The following is a 25,403-nucleotide window of genomic DNA, read 5'->3' on the forward strand; positions in this document are numbered from 1 at the left end:
TTTTGGCAATTCCAAATGACCAATGAACATATCTGTAGCAAATTAGGACACAAAATTTATGGATAGCTACTTCCTTTTATTCGTGAGGTGCTTCTTCTCAAGACGAGACAGGGAGTTGATGGTGTGAATTGCCTCGTCTCCATGCCTGACAACGGTACAAGAATCTGTATCGAAACGTCGCACTCACGAATAAAAAGAAGTTGTTATCCATTAAGATTGTTCTATATTCAGATTCATATGCATAAAGAAACAGATCCACAAGGAGGGGATGCCTACATTTTGTCGAAATGTTTGACCAACAAATGTAACAATGATGTTATCAAGTGGCACTTTATCACATATTGTTTTCTCGGTACATTTCAAATGATATTTGCGTTCATTTTTTAAAAATTGACGTATAAATTTGAAGATAGATATGTAGGTATATCTGTGTTCACCATATTTACAAATGCCCTATGAATCAAGGAATGAAGTTTTTCAACAAACAAGGAACTGACATATGTTCTTGTTCCGGCCACTTGCTGTGTATTTTAGTCACATGCGTATAACGAACTACGGTTATAACGAACTAAAAGTAGTGGTACATTTGATAATGATAAATTCACAACATAAATGTGCTCTTTGCGCTAAAAGAAACGGGATATAATTTTAAAGGTAGTAGTGTCTGAACAAGTGTGTCTTAAGTTGAGATTTAAAGGAAGAGAGACTGGAGGCAGATTTGAGATATAATATCACCGTTTGTCCAGGAGAAAATATGGCATTATATCCAGGGTGGCATTATAACCAGGTAAGACCTCAACAGGATGGTTGGTGGTACGGCATTGTCTATACAATCAACAAGGTGATCGACCTCATGGCTCCTGTAATGAGTCTTAAATGACTGGGGGCGGTGGGGTAGCCAAGTGGTTAAAGCGTTCGCTCGTAACGCCGAAGGCCCGGGTTCGATTCCCCACTTGGGTACAACTTGTGAAGCCCATTTCTGGTGTCCCCCGCCGTGATATTGCTTGAATATTGCTAAAAACGGCATAAAACCATACTCAGCCAGCCAGCCAGCTTAAATGACTGGATAATCCCTGCGTCTAGGGGCTGCAGGTGTCTTATTGTAGGTGACAGGAAGTGTAATGTCACATGTGTTGACTGATTAAAGCATTATTGAGTTTGGTCAATTACTCTGGGCCATGTGAATTAACCAATTAGGGTATGTATACTACATGCAGCCAGCGTAATTGGCATTATAAGCAGGACAAGAAACTTTTACTCCCCAAACTATTGGCAAATGGCATTATATCCAGCATTATAACCACCGTGTTATAAAGGCAGGAAATCTGTTCTGGCAAAAACATGGCATTATATCCAGGGTGGCATTATAACCAGGGGCATTGTATTCTGGGAGATTGTTCCATTTTGATGCTCTTTTGTAGGAGAAGGTTCTTTTGCCAAAAGTTGAAGTTTTCACTCTGAGGGTTGAAAATAACATTTTTCTTGTGACCCTAGAGTCCTTTGTGGGCAGTAAGCTGCTATGATTTCTGTCAAGTATGAAGGGCCACTGTTGGTAAAGTATCTATAGGCAAGAACAAGAACTCTACAGGACTGTTGCAGTAGTCAATGCGTGAGATGATTGGAGAGAGCAGTAAATTTCAGCTGATGATCTTGTTAGGTAGGGTCGGGTTTCTTCAATATTCCGTAGATTAAAGTTTGTTGTCGGTCAGTGCTTTGTGACATCATGTTTCATCGTCAGTACCCGTGAAGGTCCGGGTTAGAATATTGATCTTCAGTAGCCCATGCTTGTCGTAAGAGGCGACAAAAGGGGTCGGATGGTCAGGCTCGCTGACTTGATTGACACATGTCATCGGTTCCCAATTGCGCAGATCGATGCTCATGCTGTTGATCACTGGATTGTCTGGTTCAGACTCGATTATTTACAGACCACCGCCATATAGCTGGAATATTGCTGAGTGCGGTGTAAAACTAAACTCACTCACTCACTCATCGTCAGTTGTTTATCCAGAGGCTATCGTGGTATTTTTGGAGGCAATGATATGGTGGCATCGTCGATTTGGAGTTCAGCGAAGTCAGTGGCATTTTGAATAAGACGAGTCGGGCCAATAATTATAAATTAAGTCTTGTCCTGACTGAGTTTTAACATGTGTGATTTCATCCAATGTTTGATGTCTGTGCAGCAATCTGTGATCTTAGAAGTATGTTCTTGAGACTTGTTAGGGGTGAACAGCTGATTGTCCGCATATTGGTGTTGGTTGACACCACGACATCTGGCAATGTTACCGAGAGATGTTGTACATAGAGTAAACAAAGTTCAGTTCATAAAGTGGAGATTCTGAACAGTTGACAGTTGATTTTATTTATTCATTTCAGTGACATATAGAATTTAATCGCCTTGTAAGTATTCTAAGTACATCATGATTACTATGGAAGAAGGCTGTAAGCTGGTAATACAAGGACACCAATGCTTAACACGTTTCAAATCAACATGATTGGTCATACCATCGCACACTGAAGGCGAGGATCGTCGCCCATACCTGCCTTGGCCTTAATTGCTTACAGGTCGTTCACTCATAGTGTGAATACTGTTTTGTAGGGCGTAAAACAGCAAACGCATTTAAATAAATCTTTCTCTGTGTCAGGCATTAAACAGCAAACACATTTAGATAAATCTTACTCTGTCTGCTGTGGTGAGAATAGGATCTTCCATTACGACCCATCGGACTGACTCTGAACAGGGCGGGGTGGTAAGAGAACCCTTGTAGGTGTAGTAATCGTCATCAAGAAGCAGCAGTTCACATGGGTTCAGACTCACTTTCTCAGGTTTCATCTACACCATGAAAACAGAACTACATCTCAATACTGAAGAAGATTAATCGAGGTGATCCGTCATTTCCTTTTTACAATACAGTCTACCCTGGTTATTACGCCAACATTTGTCGGGAATGATTTGGGCATATAACCTGGGTTGCCTTACAATCAGGGAAGCCATACTCGTCAGCAAAATGAAATCAAGCATGAATTACATGTACATTTCATAAAAATCAGAATACTGAGGGAAGTTAATCAAGGTGATCTCTCATCTCACAATATGTCACGATTCATGGATAGTATGTGAGTGATTTTACCCATTTTAAGACCAGAAATGGGATTCAAACTGTTACTTATTGAGGATAATCGGGGAAATCAGACTCGCGAGCCAATGCTTGAACCATATGACTACCCGAGATTTCTAATTTATGCCTCGGTATAGCCTGGTGTTTTTACAAAGATGATATGTTTAAAAAATAATTTCTATTAGATGTTAAACTTTTGAGGCCTCCTTATGACTTTGTAAATCCAAAATATAAAACCCATTTGAAAACTTATATACAAATCAATAATGTAGCCTGTATAATAATTGATCTTTTAAGAAAGTTCTCATTTTCAGCCAATACATGATGTATTTCTCCTTATTCTTTTGATGTATTACATCTAGAATATCACGCTAAAGATACAAACAAATACACAGCATGCAACTTCGAAATGAACAAAAAGAGCGATTGTTTACATTGATGTTTACATACCGTTAATTTGTCGTACCATTGTTTCATTAACATACTTTTGCATATTACAACCCATCGAATGCATTCACCATAAACCATTTATATACCACTTGATTTGAATAACGCCTCATCAAACAAAAATCTTGTATCATGTACCTACCGCCTTTCAGTTTTGCCACTCCATCCACAAACCTGTTGAAAGCATTGTCTTCCGACTCCCCTGTTACCTGCGGGAAAGATCAGAGTCAACTGGGTCACGATGGCTCTTCTTCTACGGTTACTGTGACCTCAAGTTCCATTAATACCATTTGGATAAGTACCTTACTCAAGGGAATTGAGAATATCTATTCTGCCTGAATATTGTTGCCGGGTTACATTTCAGTGCTCTGAAAGATGCCATTTGAAACATATCTCATGAGGATATGCATCGAAGAGAGCGATAGTATCGATATTTCCCACATAAATATGAATCAGTTATAAAACCCTAAAATATGCGGGAGTGTTAAAGGAATGAAACAGTACCACAATACAAATAAATGGAATTTTGAAACATATGTTCTGCTTGAGTAATAGAGCCAGGCCACATTTCAGTGCTCATCTAGTATCTTTGAAAACTTATCGGACGAGGGCATGCAGCGACGAGACCAATCATGTATTTCTCACTCAATTATGTATAAGCAAAAGACCCGATAGTTTCCGTTGAAAAACAGACAAAAACAAATAGGCCCAAAACATTTCATACAAAACAGGTATGAAGTAATCTGATTGCTTTCCACTACTGCTACTTAATAAGTCAGTTTCTGCTTTGCTCTCCGTGCAATTTTCACTTAAAGCCGAAGACCAAGTGAATTATTCAATCAGCTGAATTAATCAATATAAAACGTCAAACTTGCATGAGAGACAAGGAGGAAAGCATGTGAAGTCACTTCAGCGGATCGTACTTCGACTTGTTCCTTGTACGACAACAAGTGGAAGAAGTTTGAAGACTATTGCAAGGTTAGGGGAATTGCATCTCCCACTTCCACCTCGGCTCAGGTCGTTGCTGCGTTTCTCCAGCATCTCCGCACTACTAAGAAACTCAAGGGTACTACGTTAGCTACCTACTTAACCGCCATCAACTCGGTTTTGGTTACCACCATGGGCACGAAGATTTCCACTGTTCCCGAGTTGCAGAGTCTACTACGCTCCTATAGACTCTCTGACCAGTCCAGGAACTTCAGACCTCCGGCTTGGGATCTGTCTGTCGTCCTTCGTCATATGATTTCTACAGATTATGAACCTTTAGAAGACAAGGACTTCGAACAAGTGACATTCAAGACATTCTTCTTGGTAGCTTTGGCTACCGCTGCTCGTATATCTGAACTGCATGTGCTTGATGTCAATCGGGTGCGGTTCGAGCGGAAGAAGCATGGCAAGGCTTTCCTGTGTCTCTGCTGGGACTTCATTGCGAAAAAAACAACTGCTAGGGCAACTGGACCGGATGTTTACGATTCCCCCCGTTGTCAACCATTCTTGGGCCTGATGATAATGAAGATTTGACACTCTCTCCTGTTAGGGCTCTACACGTTTACCTTGCTGCCTCCAAAGATTGTCGATGGCTACGGAAGCGCCTCTTCATACCCTTGTCGACCACTTCAAGAACTGAGGTTTCTCAGACCACATTGGCCTTCTGGATGCGTGCCGTGATCCTGCGAGCCTACACCTTTGCTGGGTTGCCTCCTCCAGCCGCTTCCAATCCTCATGAGACTTGTGCACTAGCCTCGACGATGGCCCTCCATAGCAACTGCTCCTTGACCGCTATCATGAAAGGTTGCTTCTGGCGTTCTGATACAGTCTTCTCTTCACATTACCTGCGAGAGCTGTCTGTCACGGATGTCCAGGGACTACACCAGTTCAAACCTCTTGTACTGGCTCAGCAGCTTACATCGGCCCAACAACGCAGATGAGGGACAGTTCCGCATTCGCGTTACTACTTCCTTGTATATACTGAATAAATGTTGAACTGGATCTCAACCTTTTTGTTCTCATTTTATGGGTTTAAGAACTACTTTACTTGGCCTACATACCAAGGCAACAGAATACGGCCACCTAGCGTTGCCCTACGGACCTGAGGCACAATCAGTATGACGATTCACGCTTACTGACCTCTACTCCATTGAGCAATTACGTCAGTGAAGTGTGACACTCCCGAATTCCAGTGGATTTCGTTGCGTTCTGCCTCCAAAGTTGCCAGGCACATCCTTTGACTAAGCTTAGGCAAAGGAGTGAGGGTCAATTTGATGCTCCCCGGAACTGAACGTTAAACCTTGGATATGCCGAGTTGTGTTTCTCTTTCACCCGCCTCGGTCGGTGTCTGGGGGGCCTTCTTGAAGCAGGGGCTGGCCCGATTCTAGTCGCAAGATTTTAATTACGGGGGTACCTTGTAAATCGTGGCGAGGCGAGGCCTATTTGCCGAGTTGCGTCCCTTGTCTTGTACAAGGTTGCGGCCGAACATCACATCGCTCGGGAGCACCCATTTCCCTGGGAGTCGTTGTGCTTAGTAAGCCAAGGGGTTCCGGAGAACCCACTACAACATAGGAGTTGCGTGCATGCGTGACAGGCCTCCCTTGTACATCACTATCTACGGTTGTCATCAGTCCACACAGCTCCAAGACCAGCTGTTCGCACTGTCCAGACAGAAGGGTAATCTGCGGCCTGTCGTCCAACTTTGGGATAAGTGCAAGTCGTGAGACTTTAATATAAATTGTATATTTATATACTTATCCTATCTCACGCGATGGATGCAAGTATACAGTTGTTCCACTAAAAGTCGAAGCAAGAGAGAGAGGTGCACGTCGTGAGATAGGATAAGTATAAAAAAATACGATTTAAGTAAATGTTTGGCCGAATCTAAGATATGACAACTCTATTGCAAGCAATCTGTACATAAATATTTCTTGATAACTACATACAGAGAACACTACACCCAAGCTGCCACCAGAGTGTTTCATTTACAAGCTGATCAATATCGAAGATACATATTCATGGACAAAACCGTACTCTCCAAAACAAGTAGAAAATTCATGAGAATGTATGATTCTGATCTGTCGTCAGAAGACAAAACAGCATTGAAAATTGAGTGTCAGAAGTAAAACCGTTTCGTTAAAAAAAACAACTACTGCCCCAACCCACCGGAAGCTTTTTATGGGAATTACCATCACTCGATGCATCTTTGTATTTCTGTAAGCATCCTTTTTCCAGGCTGCATACTGTTTTGGAAAGTACATACCATAAAGCATGTAAGTCATCAGCTTACCTTAAATATTGGACGAACATGCTGCGTTGTATTGTTTTACTTCTGTGTGAAGACGTGCCATCAAAACATGGATATAAGGTGACTAATGATCACATGCATCTTGGCTCGATATTCTTTAGTATCACCCAAAACCTCGAAACCCACTAGTGTTACCAACATAACTAACTTGAGATATTATGCACAACAGCAGTTGGACGATCCACAATCTTGATCCATATTGACCAATAACTAACACTTCTCTTGGCTGTTCTGTCTGTGAGTCATGCTCGTGCCGAAACATGGAAATTGGGTGTCCAAGAGGAAGCCACTGAATCAATTTACTCAGAAAAAAAATAATCAAAAGAAACATTGAATGGGATTGTGAAATCCTATTTCAGGCGAACATCTGACATTATGGACACTTCACAATGGCCAATAATTACTTCATTTTACTTATTTGCATACGCCTTGGTTAATGATATGTTTACAGGTTGCATAACGATGATGATAAGGATGAGGATGAGGAGGGTAAGTATGGGTTAACAAGATACAAATTAGTCCATTTGATAATTTCATATAAAGCAGGGACAAGGATGTACATATACGTAGCATGTTTGACAGTGCAATATTAACTAAGAACAAGGAGCTATAAAATTGATTTGATAATTTTTCATATTGGCTACAGATAAGGGAATATGCAGTATATTTGATGAGGTCATTTTGACCACAGACAATTATATAGAAATATAATGTGAGGTGCCAGTGCAGTCTTACGTTAACTGAATATGTAACCAAAATGTGTATCTGCGAAAAGTGATATAAGAATATAAACGGTTTGATTAAAGAGTTTCTTATTCCCGACTTTCTGTTGTATATATAGTCCTGCCTGCACGGTGTTACTCCAGCAGACACTGACACGTCAAGATGCTGATTCCGATTGCTGTCGTTGTAGTTGCAACCAACGTCTACGTGGCTGCCGAGAGCGCCTTGTGCCCTGTTCCCAGTCACAAAGTGCATTTCAACTACCACTTTGGATCAGAGGATGGTGAGTTTATTTCATTAAACAATAGTCTTGTAAAGTCGTACTCATCCCACACGGACTTACTCCTGCATTCTGATTGTTGACCAAGTATGTTCTGAACGAGAAGGGACGTTTGAACGATTACAGCATCATATTGGTGCCAGAAATCTTTGATCGTGTGTTCGAATCCCAGACTCGCAAACGTCTAACAGACAGGAAGTATCCCGTTTGATTATTTAGTGAGTTTTTACTCTGCGAAATACTAGTACCCGTTGTATTCACCAAAGTGGACACCATTGTTTTTAGTTTCTACAAAACCATCCATTTTGCTACCATGTCTGGTCCAGCAGTCACTTGATGTGTCCGGTTTGTGTTTCCGGTTTATAGAATAAAGCCACATGAAATGTACATTTCAGATCCATTTCATTGGTACGAGCTAGACAAGGACACCCACTGCTGTGACGGGTCTAAACAGTCTCCCATCAACATCAAGACACGGAACACAAAGTGTGCAAAAAAGTTAGGCCCCATCCAGTACGAACGAAAGCATCGAAGACAATTAGAAGGCATTCTGAAAAGAAATGGTAAGAATTCCAGTTCGTGCCCTACCCAGCAATTATTATCTCTTAAAGTTCTCCTGTGACGTCACAATATGTTGTTAATCGGATAAAGTAAGATGGTCCCATTATCTAGCATAGTATATCTCCATTCAAACTGTAAACAAATTACTGTTCTGCGATAAAGTCAGATAGGAATTGACCAGAACAGCAACATCGTGGCGATTTGACCAGGGTGTTTATCCAGATGAAGATATAACACTGTGGATAATCAAGGATGTCCTTCTCCAAGCTATTACAAGTCTTACTCTCAGGCTAATGCTCCTCTGACTGCAGGCCATGGTGCAAGTCTCGCCTTCTTCAAACGAGATCGCCTCGTGACGAAGGACATGCCTTTCACTGACGGCGAGTACGTCCTGGACTCAATGCACTTCCATTCTCCCTCGGAACATATCGTCAACGGCAAGCACCACGCTGGAGAGGTAGGAGCAACTGTCCGTTTTACAATCTCTACAGGGGTGAAGATGTAGCAATTTTATTCATTTACAAAATAGGAAAACTAACATTTTGCTATTAAATTACAACAGATGTTTCAAAGAATCTTATCATTGGAACTGTTTTTAACATCCCTACAAATCGTGTGGTACACCCCTGATGCCTTGGTTCGCTTCTCTGCATCAATGCCTGAAACCTATTTCTGGTGCCTTTTATTTGAGTCATACGAAAGGTATTGGTGGCTGGGACCTGTACGACGACCAAATGACATTCATGCTCGTTTAATTTTATACCACTGTTCTTTCTAACTCGTACTTAGCTCGACAGTAAACAAAATCATCTGTTCTGTTAAAACGTTTCGTCCTTTGTCTTATCATTGCCTGTTTATTTCCGATGATGCCATGTAATTGACATACGTGGTCGTTGTTGTAGTTGCACCTGGTTCACTACAAGAAACGGTATGGGAGTGTTGGGGCAGCCGTTGGGAAGGAAGACGGCTTGGCTGTTATTGGAGTGTTCCTGAAGGTAAGAGGAGTCAGCTCATGTGCTTACACAGAAAACCGAACAGATGTTACAGATAAGCATCTGTCAGATACTGGACGGAATAATTCCATGACTTCACATGCTTTCCTCCTAGTCTCTCATGCAAGTTTGACATTTTATATGCTCACTTGACAGCTGATTGATTAATTTACTTAGCCTTCTACTTTAAATGAAAATTGCACGGAGAGCAAAGCAGTAACTGACTTTTTAAGGAGCAGTAGAGGAAAGTCATCAGATTACTCCATACTTGTTTTGTATGAAATGTTTTGGGCCTATTTGCTTTTGTCTGTTTTTCAACGTAAACTATCGGGCTCTATTACGTATATATACTGACGAGCAAGAGAAACTTTCTCCTTGTTCAATTTGATCTCACTTAAAAACAGCAACAAGAAATCGAAGTTTGATATATATAATTTGTGAAGCAATGACATAGGCACGTGCTAAGTACAAACGTTCGATTTTTAACAAGGCTGATAACTGATTGAACAGGTTATGGTCGACATGGGATCAAACTAGAGAATTCACGATCAGTGAGTCCATTCGGGAAACACAGCAAAGCGTGAACAGAAGTCTCTTATAGCGAGTTTGTCCACCTCTGGATAAAACACCCGTCTTCTGACTGAAGTTGTGAGGCGTCGGATGACGTCAGCTGGGATTCGCCTCCATTCTTCGACAAGGGCTTGAGTCATTTGCTGTACTGTAACTGGTGGATTCTGTCTCCGTTGAATAACTCTATCAAGGTGGTCGTGCTCGATTGGCAACATGCCAGGAGAGCGTGCAGGCCATGGCAGGACGTTGACGTTGCTGGCGTGAAAGAAGGTCTGGGCAACTCGAGCGACCATGTCTGTCTGTCAGCAGCGTTCTTCGGTAGGGTCGGTAGGCCCTGATACCATAGGCCCGTAGTCTCCTTGACACTATCCTTCGACTCACTGAGTGACCAAGTGCTGTTGACGCTGATGACGTTACCGTCAGGAAGCGGTTTCTAAGGTGTAACGTCCTCAAGTGGCGGTCTTCCTGCGCAGTTGTCACCCGGGGTCTGCCTGTCTGGGGCCTGTCTGAGGTCTGACCGGTCTGTTGGTAACGCCGACGAAGGTTCCTGACGGTCACGACGGAGCAATTGAAGGGTCTTGCAACGTGACCCGTTGTAGCGCCCATTTGCAGCATTCCGATGGCCCTCTCTCGCTCTGCTGAAGTTAACCTCGGCATTGTAAAGTGGTTTTCTGCTGAAGTACGATCTGCTCTGTGCTGTGAGGTGGTTTTATACTATGCATGCACGTTCATTTTACCCTTACTTGCAAAACACGTGCATTTTGCTGTTTTCGATGCAAAGTTGTCAAGAGGTGCGTTTGAGCGCTGGTTTTGGTCAGAATTGAACCCTGGTTGTTGGCAATAACTATGGGGCAATTTGCATTTGATTATATTTTCTTATGTTAATATTATGAAACATTTTGCAAGAGAAAGTTTCTGTTGCCCATCAGTATACATTTGTGCGAGATAAACATGATTGGTCTCGTCGCTGCATGCCCTCGTCCGATACGTTTTCAAAGATACTAGATGAGCACTGAAATGTGGCCTGGCTCTATTACTCAAGCAGAACATATGTTTCAAAATTCCATTTATTTGTATTGTGGTTCTGTTTCATTCCTTTAACAGCCCCGCATATTTAAGGGTTGTATTACTTATATATATTTATATGGAAAATATAGACAGTATTGCTCTCTTCGATGCATGCCCTCATAAGAGCACTGAAATGTAACCTGGCAACAATATTAAGGCAGAATACATATTTCTCAATTCCCTTACGAAGGTATTAATGTAACTTAGGTCACAGTAACCGTAGAAGAAGACCATCTTGACCCAATCTGACTCTGATCCTTCGTGCAGGTAACAAGGGCGTCGGAAGACAATGCCTTCAACAGGTTTGTGGATGGAGTAGCCAAACTGAAAGGCGGTAGGTACAAGTCTAGTGGTATGTAAACGGTTTATGGTGATTGTATTCGATGGTTTGTGATATGCAAGCGTATGTTAATGTGACAATAGTATGAATAAAAAAACAGTTCTTTTTGGTTTTGAGAAGTTGCATGCTGTGTATTTGTTTGTATCTTTACCGTGGTATTCCAGATGTGATATATAAAAGAATAAGGAGAAATACACATAAATCAAGAATTGGCTGAAAATAAGGAAGATCTATTATTGTATAGGCTACATTCTTGATTAGTAAATTAGTTTTCAAATGGGTTTTATATTTTGGATTTACAAAGTCATAAAGAGGCCTCAATAGTTCACTTCCAATAGACATTACTTTTTTCTTATCATATCATGTGTCTAAAAACACTAGGCTATAGCCAGACATGAATTGGACATCCCGGGTGGCCTTATGGTTAAAGCATTGGCTCGAACGTCTGATTACTCCGATTATCCCCGATAAGTAGCTGTTTGAATCCCATTTCTGGTCTTAAAATGGGTAAAATCACTCACATACTATCCATGAATCGTGACATATTGAGATGACTGATCACCTTGATTAATTTTCTTCAGTATTCGGGTTTTATTAAATGTACATGAAATTTATGTTTGACTTCATTTTGACATACTAGTATGGCATTCCTGCTTGTAAGGCAACCCAGGTTATATGCCCAAATCATTCCGGACAAATGTTGGCGTAATAACCAGGGTAGACTGTATTGTGAGAACGAAATGACGGATCACCTTGATGAATCTTCTTCAGTATTGAGATGTAGTTCTGTTGTCATGGTGTAGATGAGCCTGAGAAAGTGAGTCTGAACCCACGTGAACTGCTGCTTCGTGATGACGATTACTACACCTACAAGGGGTCGCTTACCACCCCGCCCTGTTCAGAGTCAGTCCGATGGGTCGTTATGGAAGACCCTATTCTCACCACAGTAGACAGAGTAAGATTTATCTAAATGTGTTTGTTGTTTAACGCCTGACACAGAGTAAGATATATTTAATTGTGTTTGTTGTTTAACGCCTTACCAAGCAATACCCCAGCTGTGAGAGAACAGCCTTTAATCAACCGAGGGCAAGGCAGTTATGGGCATTGCCTTCGATGTGCACTGATACTAGTACTCAGTCAACGAAGTATGACACCCGACTCATTAAGTTGCCTCTGTCGACTATATGTTGCTGGTGACCAGTTGTAACTCTAACTCCCAGTGGTAGCACAGTTAAACATGGGAATGTTGATTTGAAACATGTCATCAACCATTGGCGTCCTAGCATTACCAGCTTACAACCTTGTTCCATTGTAATCATGATGTAATTGGAATACGTAAAAGACTATCAAACTCTATTTGTCACTGAAATAAATCAATAAAATGAAATTTCATGAAACCTTTTATCCTCCGTTGATGATTATCTTTACCGTCAAAGGTTACACTTTTGTTGCTTTGTTTTCAGCTCCGCGTGCTGAAGGATGTTCCAGTCAGTGACGGCGAACCTCTCTACGTTGATACAAATGTCAGACCAGCTCAACCGCTCAACGGCCGCACCGTCTATCGCACATGCTGATGAACACAACGTCTGTGTATTCTAAAACCATATCCCGACCATTTATTTAAATGTATAAATCATGTGCTCAATTCAAATAAAAACATCATGTTATGAACAATGCAACGTGTGTGTTTTCAGTAATAATACGTAGCCCTTCAGGATAGCTGTCCTGGATATCTAAGTATCTCATTTTGTAGATAGCATATAAAGTGGACTCCCTCTAAACCGACATCCCTCTAATCCGACATTCCCTGTAGATCAACATATTTATTTGGTCCCGAATTTGTCCCTGTATACTATCATATAAGAAACTCTCTCTAATCCGACATCCCTCTAAACCGATATTTTTCACCGGTCCCGAGGATGTCGGTTTAGCGGGAGTCCACTGTACCAATATTATCACGAACCATCTCCTTCCGATGACAAGCAACCAATGCTGTCAACCAGCCCAACAATGTGATTCATTAAGCAATCCCATACGACCAACATAGACGACTAAGTAAGAACCTCTCATCTGGAATAACCACGTTGGTTCACCTGAGACTCAGTCTCAACTTTTCAGTCATATCATAAGATGCTAAGAAGCAGGGAGTGAACGTTCATAGCAGTCAAATAACAATAGACGAGTTGGAAAATATCTTCGTGTCATAACTGACTTTCAGCTATCCATTCATACATTATCACCACCACCTTCCCTTTCAATTCTAAATATCTCGAAGCCTTTTGTGTTTACGTAGTTCCAGTCAGTGACGGCGAACCTCTCTACGTTGATACAAATGTCAGACCAGCTCAACCGCTCAACGGCCGCACCGTCTATCGCACATGCTGATGAACACAACGTCTGTGTATTCTAAAACCATATCCCGACCATTTATTTAAATGTATAAATCATGTGCTCAATTCAAATAAAAACATCATGTTATGAACAATGCAACGTGTGTGTTTTCAGTGATAATACGTAGCCCTTCAGGATAGCTGTCCTGGATATCTAAGGCATCTCATTTTGTAGATAGCATATAAAGTGGACTCCTCTAAACCGACATCCCTCTAATCCGACATTCCCTGTAGATCAACATATTTATTTGGTCCCGAATTTGTCCCTGTATACTATCATATAAGAAACTTCTAATCCGACATCCCTCTAAACCGATATTTTTCACCGGTCCCGAGGATGTCGGTTTAGCGGGGAGTCCACTGTACCAATATTATCACGAACCATCTCCTTCCGATGACAAGCAACCAATGCTGTCAACCAGCCCAACAATGTGATTCATTAAGCAATCCCATACGACCAACATAGACGACTAAGTAAGAACCTCTCATCTGGAATAACCACGTTGGTTCACCTGAGACTCAGTCTCAACTTTTCAGTCATATCATAAGATGCTAAGAAGCAGAGGAGTGAACGTTCATAGCAGTCAAATAACAATAGACGAGTTGGAAAATATCTTCGTGGCATAACTGACTTTCAGCTATCCATTCATACATTTTCACCACCACCTTCCCTTTCAATTCTAAATATCTCGAAGCCTTTTTTGTGTTTACGTTGGGGCGGTGGGGTAGCCTAGTGGTTAAAGCGTTGGCTCGTCACGCCGAAGACCCGGGTTCGAATCCCCACATGGGTACAATGTGTGAAGCCCATTTCTGGTGTCCCCCGCCGGGGGGTTGCTGGAATATTGCTAAAAGCGGCGTAAAACCAAACTCAGTCAGTCAGTGTGTTTACGTTATTTCAGTTAAAACACGAAGTGCATTTCAACTGTACTGGTGTGGGTGTATCTGAGTAACTGATAGTATCTGAACAGGCTACCTGTATGTACTAATTTGCCTATGCGATGTTAAGTTTGATAACAGAGGAGTTCACGTCGCATGCCGCTTGGAGGCAGATAACAACATGAAGTCCTGAAGCGTAGCATACGTTGGGTTTGGTATTTGAAGATCTGAAATCAACTGTAATCAATTTAAAAATGCTCACATTTCCATATTCATTGCTTTAATTAAACATATATCACCCCCTCACTCACAAAAGTGTATATCCTTATAATATATATATCATGCCATGTATTGAGTAGAACTAGTGAGCGTATACTTGTATACTAGGTTTTAATCAAGCGTTAGGTACAATCTAAACTGCTGTAAATACACAATGCCATTGCGAAGGAAATATGTTATCTTTGCGATCTGTACTTTATCAGTAAAGTACAGATTCTAGTACCTTTAGGGTTGTGTCCCATCCAGGATTCGAACCCACACTCTCAAAGTCACCAGCACATAAAGCCAGCCATCTAACCCACTCAGCCTCGCGGCTTCCACAGAGATGGAAGTCGGACAGCTGGTAGTCTAGATCATGTAATGTATGTTCCCATCTGACAAGTGTAAACTGGCCCGGCTCCCAAGGCCGAAAGCTTTGAATACACAATTCCATTTAGAAAGTGGTCAGATGTAACATACGTTACATATATTTTCCAGATTATAACATATGTTACATTTAAACTCCTGTAGATATTAAACTAACATTTTATGAGGACAGTATCTTTTCATCAGCGCGTATGCAGTCACGATAAGTTTATTTGGGACCCACCTGGTGCGGGACCGGTGTTGGTTTCAGACACCCCGCTGTATTTATAGGTCTGCTGGCACCATGTTGTTCATTCACACAGACACTGACGGGTAAAGATGCTGATTCCGATTGCTGTCATTGCCGTTGCAGCCAACGTCTACGTGACTGCGAAAGATGCCCTGTGTCCCATCCCGTCAAACCATATACACTTCGGTTACCACGCCGGTTCCGACGATGGTAAGTTGATTGAAGCATTGTACCTGTTTTCTCCAAGTAAAAGCTATTTAAATTGTCGAAGAGCGTAAGCAATATCCGCTTTTACCATTTCACGACGCCGACCATTTCAAGCGTTCTGGAATCACTATCAAATATTGACGAAAATAAGTGTTCGCCAAAAGGAGAGCATATTCTGCCCAACACATGCAAAGACAAGGCAAGTATTTTCCTGAAGAATAAACACACGGGATTATGTTTCATTAGTGAAAATAGGCATTTGCACCAGATATTCATTTTTGTCACCGACAGGTCATATTTTGAAACGTCCTTCACAAATCTACCATTGAACTTTTTACAAGCTTTATTAAAGCAATAACCCTTATCAAACAACTTTTGAGTACGGGTCGTGCGGCGCTTTATGATATACTGGTAGAAAGAAAATGTTGGATTGTACCTCAAAAGTTGAGAAATGTAGACAACAAAAGTTGGAGCTGCTGGTATATTGGTCGACACAAAGAGAAGTTGGATATATATATATATATATATAATTAGCATTCCTCCTGTCTGAACAACAATCCAAATCACACTCTCTGTCGTTCTGTTTCTTTCTGTCTCTACAATATCAGCAACATCAATACATATCTGACTGTGAATTGTCTGAAAGCTCTTGTGCAAGCATGTATCACACCACGCCTAGATTACTGTAACTCGCTGCTTTATGGAACATCAAGCTCAAACAACTCCTACAGCGTCTACAGAACAGCTCTGCTCGTCTCATCACTGGTTCCAGGAAGCACTGTGAAATCACACCAATCCTGCGTGAGCTACAGTAGCTTCCTGTGCTTTCTCTTACATATTCAGTCCTGAATGATCCCACTGCTCCTTAGTATAATTTCGTATAAAACTTCAAATAGAACTCTTCCATCCAGCAGTACTTTGAATGATCTTGCCATCCCCAGAACCACCACTGAAATGGGGGAAAGCTGTTTTACAGTGTCAGCCCCAGTGTTGAGGAATGAATTTCCAGCTTAACTGAAAATTGCAAAATCAAGGGATTCATTCCAGAAACAAACTTAAAACACACCTATTCAGACAATATTTTTGCTTTGAATCCTCGAGTGAATGATGAAGGAGTAGGAATATACTCCGAAGCGTAGTGTTCCTCATAGTAAAGAAGAGGACATCCTTACAAACTCTCTTCCTTAAGTGTACCATTTCTAAATGCCATTCAAAGACCTATTATTGAAATTAAGCATTGATCCCAATCTCTTAACTTCAAAGCATTATCGAGTTGAGGGGGAACGGGTGGACCACAATCTTCCACATTGTGGTTTTAAACTGGCTTAGGTCAAGTATTAAAGTATGGGCGTTACGATTACCTCAGCGCTAAGATCACTTTCTTCAAATGGATTAAAACGTTTAAGGACCTGGCTAGCTCTTCTCGAAACGTTCGTAGCCCTACGATCTTCTTAAGCCCATTCTTAACACACTGGCTTCGATCATAGTTAAGAATTTTTAGGGCTACGAACGTTTCGAGAATAAGGGCCCTGGGTGCCGTTGTACAACGCAGATATATACGCCGTACACAGCTGCGTCTCTTAGGCGTCCTTGAAATCAATGATCTTGACATCGAAAATCAGTTCGCCCTGATTGGTTTGCCAGTGCTCGTTGGTTTCAACAAATACGGAGACATTCAAGTAGCGCCTCAGATTCTCCTACAGTAACCTTTGAAAACCGGGTTAGAATTGGTTTCAGCAACCATGTTTGTCGTAAAACAGCAATCAATCAATCTCCTGCAGTACGCTTAAACTGAACTGAAATGACGGATATTGTGTTCCAGATCCTTTCCACTGGTACGATCTGGACAAGGACACCCACTGCTGTGACGGGTCTAATCAGTCCCCCATTGACATCCAGAGCGAAGACGCTGTGTGTTATCCTCTAGGCGGCATCGAGTACGAACCAAAAGGAGCTGTATCTGGGAATTTAAAAATGAATGGTAATATTTTGAATTAATTTACTAGTATCGGTTGCAATATCAATTTAGATATGCATAGTTCCTTTCAAATGAGTATTTATTTTCACAGTACTTTAATCTCCAGAAAATTCACTTTCGTAATGTCATGCAGTTAAGCAGTATTAGTGTTTACTCCAGAAAATGTGTAAATATATACCGCAAATGATTCTTTTATAGCAGTTGAAAATTGTATTACATCGTAAATATTTCCGAAACGTATGAAGAAGGAATGGCATAGAGGAAAAAGCTGCACTCGCTCTTGCTACCAGGATCAGTTACGTCTTGTCTGCGGTGTTGGCAAATCTTGTGAAGTGTTTGTTTCGAGGGATTAAAAGGTTCAGTGGTGAACAAAGGGCGATGAGGTGCCTCTTTGTCCTCCCAAGTGCCCCTAGCTGTCCCAATAGAATAGCACTTTATCTCTCTTAGAGCTCAGCCAAATATGCCACACGTACCAACTCGTAATTTCTTAAGTCTATTCAGCTCACTACTTTAATTAAAATACTTTTTGGCAGTACATAATTGGAAAATTATTGCACTGCATGTGACCTTTCTTAATAGTCTCACAGTGCCTGAACCATGTTATTTCTCCTTCCGCTCAGCCTTTACTGTAATGCTAACGCCTTACATCTGCCAACGCTTAATTCGCAAGTGGTGAAGCAATACGCTAATGAGGGGAAGGGTCCTGTACCATGTTTGTGAAATATCTATGATGCCTTACATGAAGTTGTTAGGTTTTTTTGTGGTTTTTGTTTGTTTTGTTTTCTTTTTTTTAATGATTTAAGCAAGTCTAGCTATGTATGGCGTTCAGTCACTGCTTGAAGAAAGACTTCATTACAATTTTATTTGGTAAATATTAGTATTTCACTGACTCAGTCATTTTGTCATATTGTTAACAAAAGTGTCTTTTGGGTTGTGATAGTGTTAATGTTAACAATAGTGTCTTCTGGGTTGTGATAGTGTTATTGTTAACAATAGTGTCTTCTGGGTTGTGACAGTGTTGATGTTAACAATAGTGTTTTCTGGGTTGTGACAGCGTTCATGTTAACAATAGTGTTTTCTGGGTTGTGGCAGTGTTCATGTTGACAATAGTGTCTTGTGGTTTGTGACAATGTTGATGTTAACAATAGCGTCTGCTGGGTTGTGATAGTGTTAATGTTAACAATAGTGTATGTTGGGTTGTGATAGTGTTAATGTTAACAATAGCGTCTGCTGGGTTGTGATAGTGTTAATGTTAACAATAGTGTCAGCTGGGTTGTGATAGTGTTCATGTTAACAATAGTGTCTTCTGGGTTGTGACAGTGTTAATGTTAACAATAGTGTCAGCTGGGTTGTGACAGTGTTAATGTTAACAATAGTGTCAGCTTGGTTGTGGTAGTGTTAATGTTAACAATAGTGTCTTCTGGGTTGTGGTAGTGTTCATGTTAACAATAGTGTCAGCTGGGTTGTGATAGTGTTCATGCTTACAATAGTGTCAGCTGGGTTGTGACAGTGTTAATGTTAACAATAGTGTCTTCTGGGTTGTGATAGTGTTCATGTTAACAATAGTGTCTTCTGGGTTGTGATAGTGTTAATGTTATCAATAGTGTCTTCTGGGTTGTGATAGTGTTAATGTTAACAATAGTGTCAGCTGGGTTGTGATAGTGTTAATGTTAACAATAGCGTCTGCTGGGTTGTGATAGTGTTCATGTTAACAATAGTGTATGTTGGGTTGTGATAGTGTTAATGTTAACAATAGCGTCTGCTGGGTTGTGATAGTGTTAATGTTAACAATAGTGTCTGCTGGGTTGTGATAGTGTTAATGTTAACAATAGTGTCCTCTGGGTTGTGACAGTGTTCATGTTAACAATAGTGTTTTCTGGGTTGTGATAGTGTTAATGTTAACAATAGTGTCAGCTGGGTTGTGATAGTGTTAATGTTAACAATAGTGTCTTCTGGATTGTGATAGTGTTAATGTTAACAATAGTGTCTTCTGGGTTGTGATAGTGTTAATGTTAACAATAGTGTCTTCTGGGTTGTGATAGTGTGAATGTTAACAATAGTGTCTTCTGGGTTGTGATAGTGTTAATATTAACAATAGTGTCTTCTGGGTTGTGACAGTATTGATGTTAACAATAGTGTCTTCTGGGTTGTGACAGGGTTAATGTTAACAATAGTGTCTTCTGGGTTGTGACAGTGTTGATGTTAACAATACTGTCTTCTGGGTTGTGATAGTGTTGATGTTAACAATAGTGTCTTCTGGGTTGTGATAGTGTTCATGTTAACAATAGTGTCTTCTGGGTTGTGATAGTGTTAATGTTAACATAGCGTCTGCTGGGTTGTGACAGTGTTAACGTTAACAATAGTGTCTTCTGGGTTGTGACAGTGTTAATGTTAACAATAGCGTCGCCGTCGTTGACTAACGGTCTCCTTAACCTTATTCCAGGTTGTAAGTGAATCGCTGGACCACGCCTTCAACACATTCGTGGATGGAGTGGCGCATCTGAAAGTCGGTAAGTGAGTTAAGATTTTAAGTCACATCGGCAATATTTCAGCCATATCGTGACTAGAAAGTCGGTAAGTGTATTGTCATGTCCACCTGAGAACATACTTGACACTATACCAGGTAACGTCACCAATCAATGGTGGAAATATACACTAATAATCTTCAGCAGGTACTCATTGGTTTGAGCTGTACTTGATGAGTTGTTGGGAGGAACATATGGCGATCTGTTTAAGCATTTTTATCCTTGTATTATACTTCCTTGGTCCACAATCGGTTCGTCTACACGTGCTCAGTGTTATGGATGTAAACATTTTTGAGTATCATCTGAATGTGAACACATCATCCTTACAGAGATTTACGTGAGTGAGTGAGTTTAGTTTTACGCCGCTTTAGCAACCAGCAATATTACGGCGGGGTACACCGGAAATGGGCTTCACACATTGTACTCATGTGGGAAATCGAACCCGGTTCTTCGGACTACGGCTCTTTACCCACTGGCCTAATCCGACGCCCATACATAGAATTAATGTATAATTGGAAAGATCGTAAAAGGCGTTATATCACGTTCAGTATTTTTGTCACATATACATTATTTAGTCACAGTGAAATATTTTATTGTATCGAGACGGGTATTAATCAAGTATACAACATGAAGTTCTCGAGATGTTGATGCGTCGTATCTGTATATCAAATCGAGACCCAAAGATAGTAATTACTTTTTTTATATTTCACCAGTGTCCAACAATTGACATTTGCGCAAGCACGCCTTAAGGAGTAGTTTCTTAAATAATCATGGCAAATATGATGCCGGGGTCAAATGTATATTCGTAACAATCTCTATCACAATGAATCCCACTCCCTACATATTGTAGATGATCATTGAAAAGTAATTATGCAGTACCGCGATGGTATGCTATTGTATTCACAAAACAAGTTATGGAGGTGATATAGACAGATCTTATTCAGTTTTGTGAAAGTTATATGACAGCTCAACAAGAGATATCATCGTCGGTATTGAGATGTAATTCTGTTTCAGGTGAATCTGAGGAAGTGACTCTTGACCCGACGGAGCTGTTGGTGCTAGACAATGATTACTACACGTACAAGGGGTCGCTTACCACCCCGCCCTGTTCGGGAGTCAGTCCGATGGGTTCTTATGGTATTGCCTGTTCTGACCACAGAGGAGAGGGTAAGAGCTTGCTTGGTATTAGTGGCCCCAGAACGAAATCCTTTCCAGTTTGGCATTAGTGGCCTGTGGTCAGAGCATGGCCAAAGTTGAATTAAAGGATTGCAAGTCAGTGTACCGTATGCATACTTTGTACCAATAGGTATTACATTTGAAATGTATAAGCTCTTCACTTTGATATTTTTCTAAACTGACGGGACATTAAGAATTTTAAAATGACATTTAGAGGTATCAAATGAGGAAATCCACTAATATTTTGAAGTTTCAAAGAATAAATAACTATGTTAATATTGTTTCAAGCATATTGCGTAATCTAAGGCTGTTGACGTTCTCATCATGGCTAGAAACTTATGGTTTGCATCTTGGTAGTTCCCTCGGTCGTGTTGTATTGTGACGTCGTGTTGTATTGTGACGTTGTATTGTGACGTCGTGTTGTATTGTGACGTTGTGTTGTATTCTGACGATCCTCATGTGTGATTTGTTACTTCACCAGATCCGTGTGCTGAGGGCTGTTCCAGTCAGTGACGGTGAACCCATTTCGGTCGACACGAACGACAGACCAGCTCAACCGCTGAACAACCGCACCGTTCTGGTTTCTTGCTGACGAACCGGAACACGTGTACATGTTTCAGAGACAGCACATAATTGGCCTTCAGACAAACCGTCAGTAATTTCGACCACTAGATAGATGGCGGCACAGTGAGTAAGTTTGGTTTTACGCCGCACTCAGCAATATTCCAGCTATATGGCGGTGGACTGTAAATAATTGAGTCTGGACCAGACAATTCAGTGATCAACAGCATGAGGATCGATCTACGCAATTGGGACACGATGACGTGTGTCAAGTCAACCAAGACAGCAAGCCTAACCACCCGATCCCGTTAGTCGTCTCTTACGACAAGCATGGGTTACTGAAAAACAATTATATCCTGGATCTTCACGGGTCAGATGACCGTACAGTCACTGAACCGTGACTAACTGTATGAAGGTTTTGTTGGGTAACCCCTTGTCATAACTGGCCAGGTGGGGGATGGAGTAGCGCAGTTGTTGAAGCGTTCGACCCACACGTGTTCGATTCCTCCACATGGTACCATTTGCGGCACCGCCTTTCTTAACATTAGATTTTGTCCTGAAAACAGCAGGTAAGGGCAATGTGTGAGTGGGATATGCACCATTTCCTTCTCTCCGTAATAGTGTACCATTTGTCCTGTAAACCGGAAACAGGGTTTTTGTAACAAACAATTTGAAGTAAGTAAATATATCAAATGAGAACTGACGCCAGTGAAGCCATTTATCACAGCCATAAGTAGGTCAACTCTGCGCGTTTGTTAGCAAAGCCCGACACGAGGCAGCTGTAATTATTGCGGACCGGGGATGGAGGATCTGCTCTCGAGTGTATTTTTATTTCTACTAATTCTTTGACTGCGAGTCTGGTGCCGTTCATGTATTGGAGAATAACCCACGTACGTGTAACGGTGAATGGTGGACTACCTGTGAATTATGTGTGATAGTAAGCCTTGGCTAATAGGTTACTGTATGAATGCATTGTACTTCTGGGAACAAACTATAGAAATGACGCGAATCTGTCTTTGGTCAGTATGTGCTGTTTTTAAACCTATAAAGGTGCGTGTTCATTAAAAAATGTCGCAATAAATTGTTTCATGTTGTTTTTTTCCGACTGATGCAATCAATTTATCATGGTATCTTACGAAATTACTTTGCACTTCACAACGAACTTTTTCGTCAACTCTCTCTCTTGATATACTCTCTCTCTCTCTCTCTCTCTCTCTCTCTCTCTCTCTCTCTCTCTCTCTCTCTCTCTCTCTCTCTCTCTCTCTCTCTCTCTCTCTCTCTCTCTCTCTCTCTCTCTCATTACGAAAATGGGCCGACGCCCTGACGCTGTTGAAATTACCACCTCCGTGAGCTATCGTATCCTTGGAACGTTCTTTCAATACTGTCATGCAAAATGGCTCCTCCACATCAATTGGCAGACAGCTTCAAGAATAATTGAGTCTTATTATCTGGGAAGCAATACAGAAAAGTGATATAAACCATCACTCATGCCATGTGGGTTTTCCCGAACATTTTCCCAAACATCTTTTAACCACAGGGTCCAGAACAAATCATCTTCAAAGTTCTGGTGGGCGTTGAAGTTTTATAACCCCAGTGTTGGGTATTTAGCAACACAGACCAGTCAAAGGAAACGATCGCTGTTGCTCTTCCTCCTCCTTGTGCACCAAGTTTGTTCCACGGAGCTCCGAAAAGATCCACACAAAGAGATATATATTGCTGAATCTAGACAATACACCATCTAATCACTGTCTCAAAGAGTGACCATAACCTTTAATGGGTGTGTCTATGCTCTTATAGCGTTAAACGGGAGGTGGGGTAGCCTAGTGGTTAAAGCGTTTGCTCGTCACGCCGAAGACTCGGGTTCGATTCCCCACATGCCCCACAAGCCCATGTTCTCCGCCGTGATGTTGCTGGGATATTGCTAAAAGCGGCGTGAAACTAAACGGTGAAACCGAATCACGTCGCCTGTGACCGTAGATTCACGTAGGGTATGATACAGTACAACCAACTACTTCATGACTTGTAGTTGAGGCTGTATTGTTACTGGGTGGAAATTACAACTATGACACAACATCTCAACTAACTTTAACATGCGCCACACAGGTTCTTGTGTATGTACATGCAGTAGCTCGTCCCCACACGAATATTTCGAGTCAAGTGAATAAACTGAAGCAAGTAATTCTAAATACTTAATTTTTGTGCCTGGTTATGATGACATTGAATAGAATAGGGATAGGTTCACTATGAAATGCCAATGTTGGTGGTGTTTTGTTTTTAAAGCACTATTTTCTGTATTAACGTAAGGGTACTCTTGTTTTAAAAGCAATATCTATAATATACAGTTTGGTTTACTACTCTTCACATGTAGGTGAGTGAGTGAGTTTAGTTTTTACGCCGCACTCAGCAATATTCCTCCAGCTATATGGCGGTGGTCTGTAAATAATCGAGTCTGGACCAGACAATTCAGTGATCAACAGTATGAGCATCGATCTACGCAATTGGGACACGATGACAGGTGTCCACCAAGTTGGCGAGCCTGACCACCCGATGCCGTTAGTCGCCTCATACGACAAGCATGAGTTACTGAAGATCAGTTCTAGCCCGGATCTTCACGGGTATGGATGTAAAGCACTTAAGTTGAACAACATAACATGTTAAAACACGGTAAGAATTATGTTGAATCAGTGACCGACACATATGATGTTTGTATCAATACTAAATACTCAAGACTAAATGAACTTTATTCATGACAAACTATTCAGGCGAATAAAAACCACACACATTCTTTAAATAAAGAAATAAGTAAATTTGGGAATATAGGACTCATGTAGCTGCATCAAAAACAACACAGATAAACTGTTCCTTTCCAAAACTACACCTTTGTGTGATTGTAAACAGCTTTTGCTTTATGAATTGTTTTCTGAATTTCCTACATTTAGTATTAAGCCATGGCTTGTTCTTACGATAACGGGGTGTGTATTTCGCGTGTTTCTGTGTCCCGAATGTTTCATGTTTCCGTGTTCCCGTGACAGCACGTGCGAGAAGCTATCAGAGAGCGTGTTGATAATCGATTAATCTCCATGGTTGGATACCGCTGTACGGACAAGATTTGTAAGTTAATATATTTACCTTATCTATGTCAACATTTTGGCGAAAAGTAGGTTTTTTTATCGAGGCTATAACGTTTAGGTTTTGCCGTTTTGCTATTGTCTATAGTTTGGCATGAAATGCATGTGGACCCGGTTTTTTGTAAATATCTCTTCATCCAATGACCCAATCATCTCAAACTGTGCAAGTGGATGTTTTGTCAGACAACCTAATCACATTGGAAATCACCGATTTTATGCATTTGTATTAAAGAATCTGTCTATGTAACTGTCAGCAAAATAAACAACAGAACGCAGAGGGAGGGAGCCAATGACCT

General features: G+C 41.1%; 1 protein-coding gene across 3 annotated transcripts; it reads left to right on the plus strand.

Annotated features, from left to right (window-relative positions):
- The first annotated feature begins 7,732 nt into the window (after window positions 1-7,732).
- LOC124288048 (carbonic anhydrase 2-like) lies at window positions 7,733-22,205 on the plus strand. 3 transcript variants are annotated; one of them, XM_046724618.1, is made up of 8 exons: window positions 7,733-7,864; window positions 8,257-8,424; window positions 8,734-8,879; window positions 9,325-9,417; window positions 11,320-11,386; window positions 12,196-12,347; window positions 12,856-12,913; window positions 13,725-13,879. In XM_046724618.1, the coding sequence occupies exons 1-8, from the start codon at window positions 7,744-7,746 to the stop codon at window positions 13,775-13,777; spliced, it is 858 nt and encodes a 285-aa protein (XP_046580574.1). In that variant the 5' UTR covers window positions 7,733-7,743; the 3' UTR covers window positions 13,778-13,879. The 3 variants fall into 3 exon arrangements, with proteins under 3 accessions (XP_046580574.1, XP_046580575.1, XP_046580573.1); XM_046724619.1 differs by lacking the exons at window positions 11,320-11,386; window positions 12,196-12,347; window positions 12,856-12,913; window positions 13,725-13,879 and adding exons at window positions 20,161-20,227; window positions 21,257-21,409; window positions 21,900-22,205; XM_046724617.1 differs by lacking the exon at window positions 13,725-13,879 and having other exon boundaries at window positions 12,856-13,068.
- Window positions 22,206-25,403: the final 3,198 nt, after the last annotated feature.

The sequence above is a fragment of the Haliotis rubra genome, unplaced genomic scaffold (assembly GCF_003918875.1).
Source record: "Haliotis rubra isolate DU_JTF1 unplaced genomic scaffold, ASM391887v1 Scf41, whole genome shotgun sequence".
In the NCBI taxonomy this organism is placed as follows: domain Eukaryota; kingdom Metazoa; phylum Mollusca; class Gastropoda; order Lepetellida; family Haliotidae; genus Haliotis; species Haliotis rubra.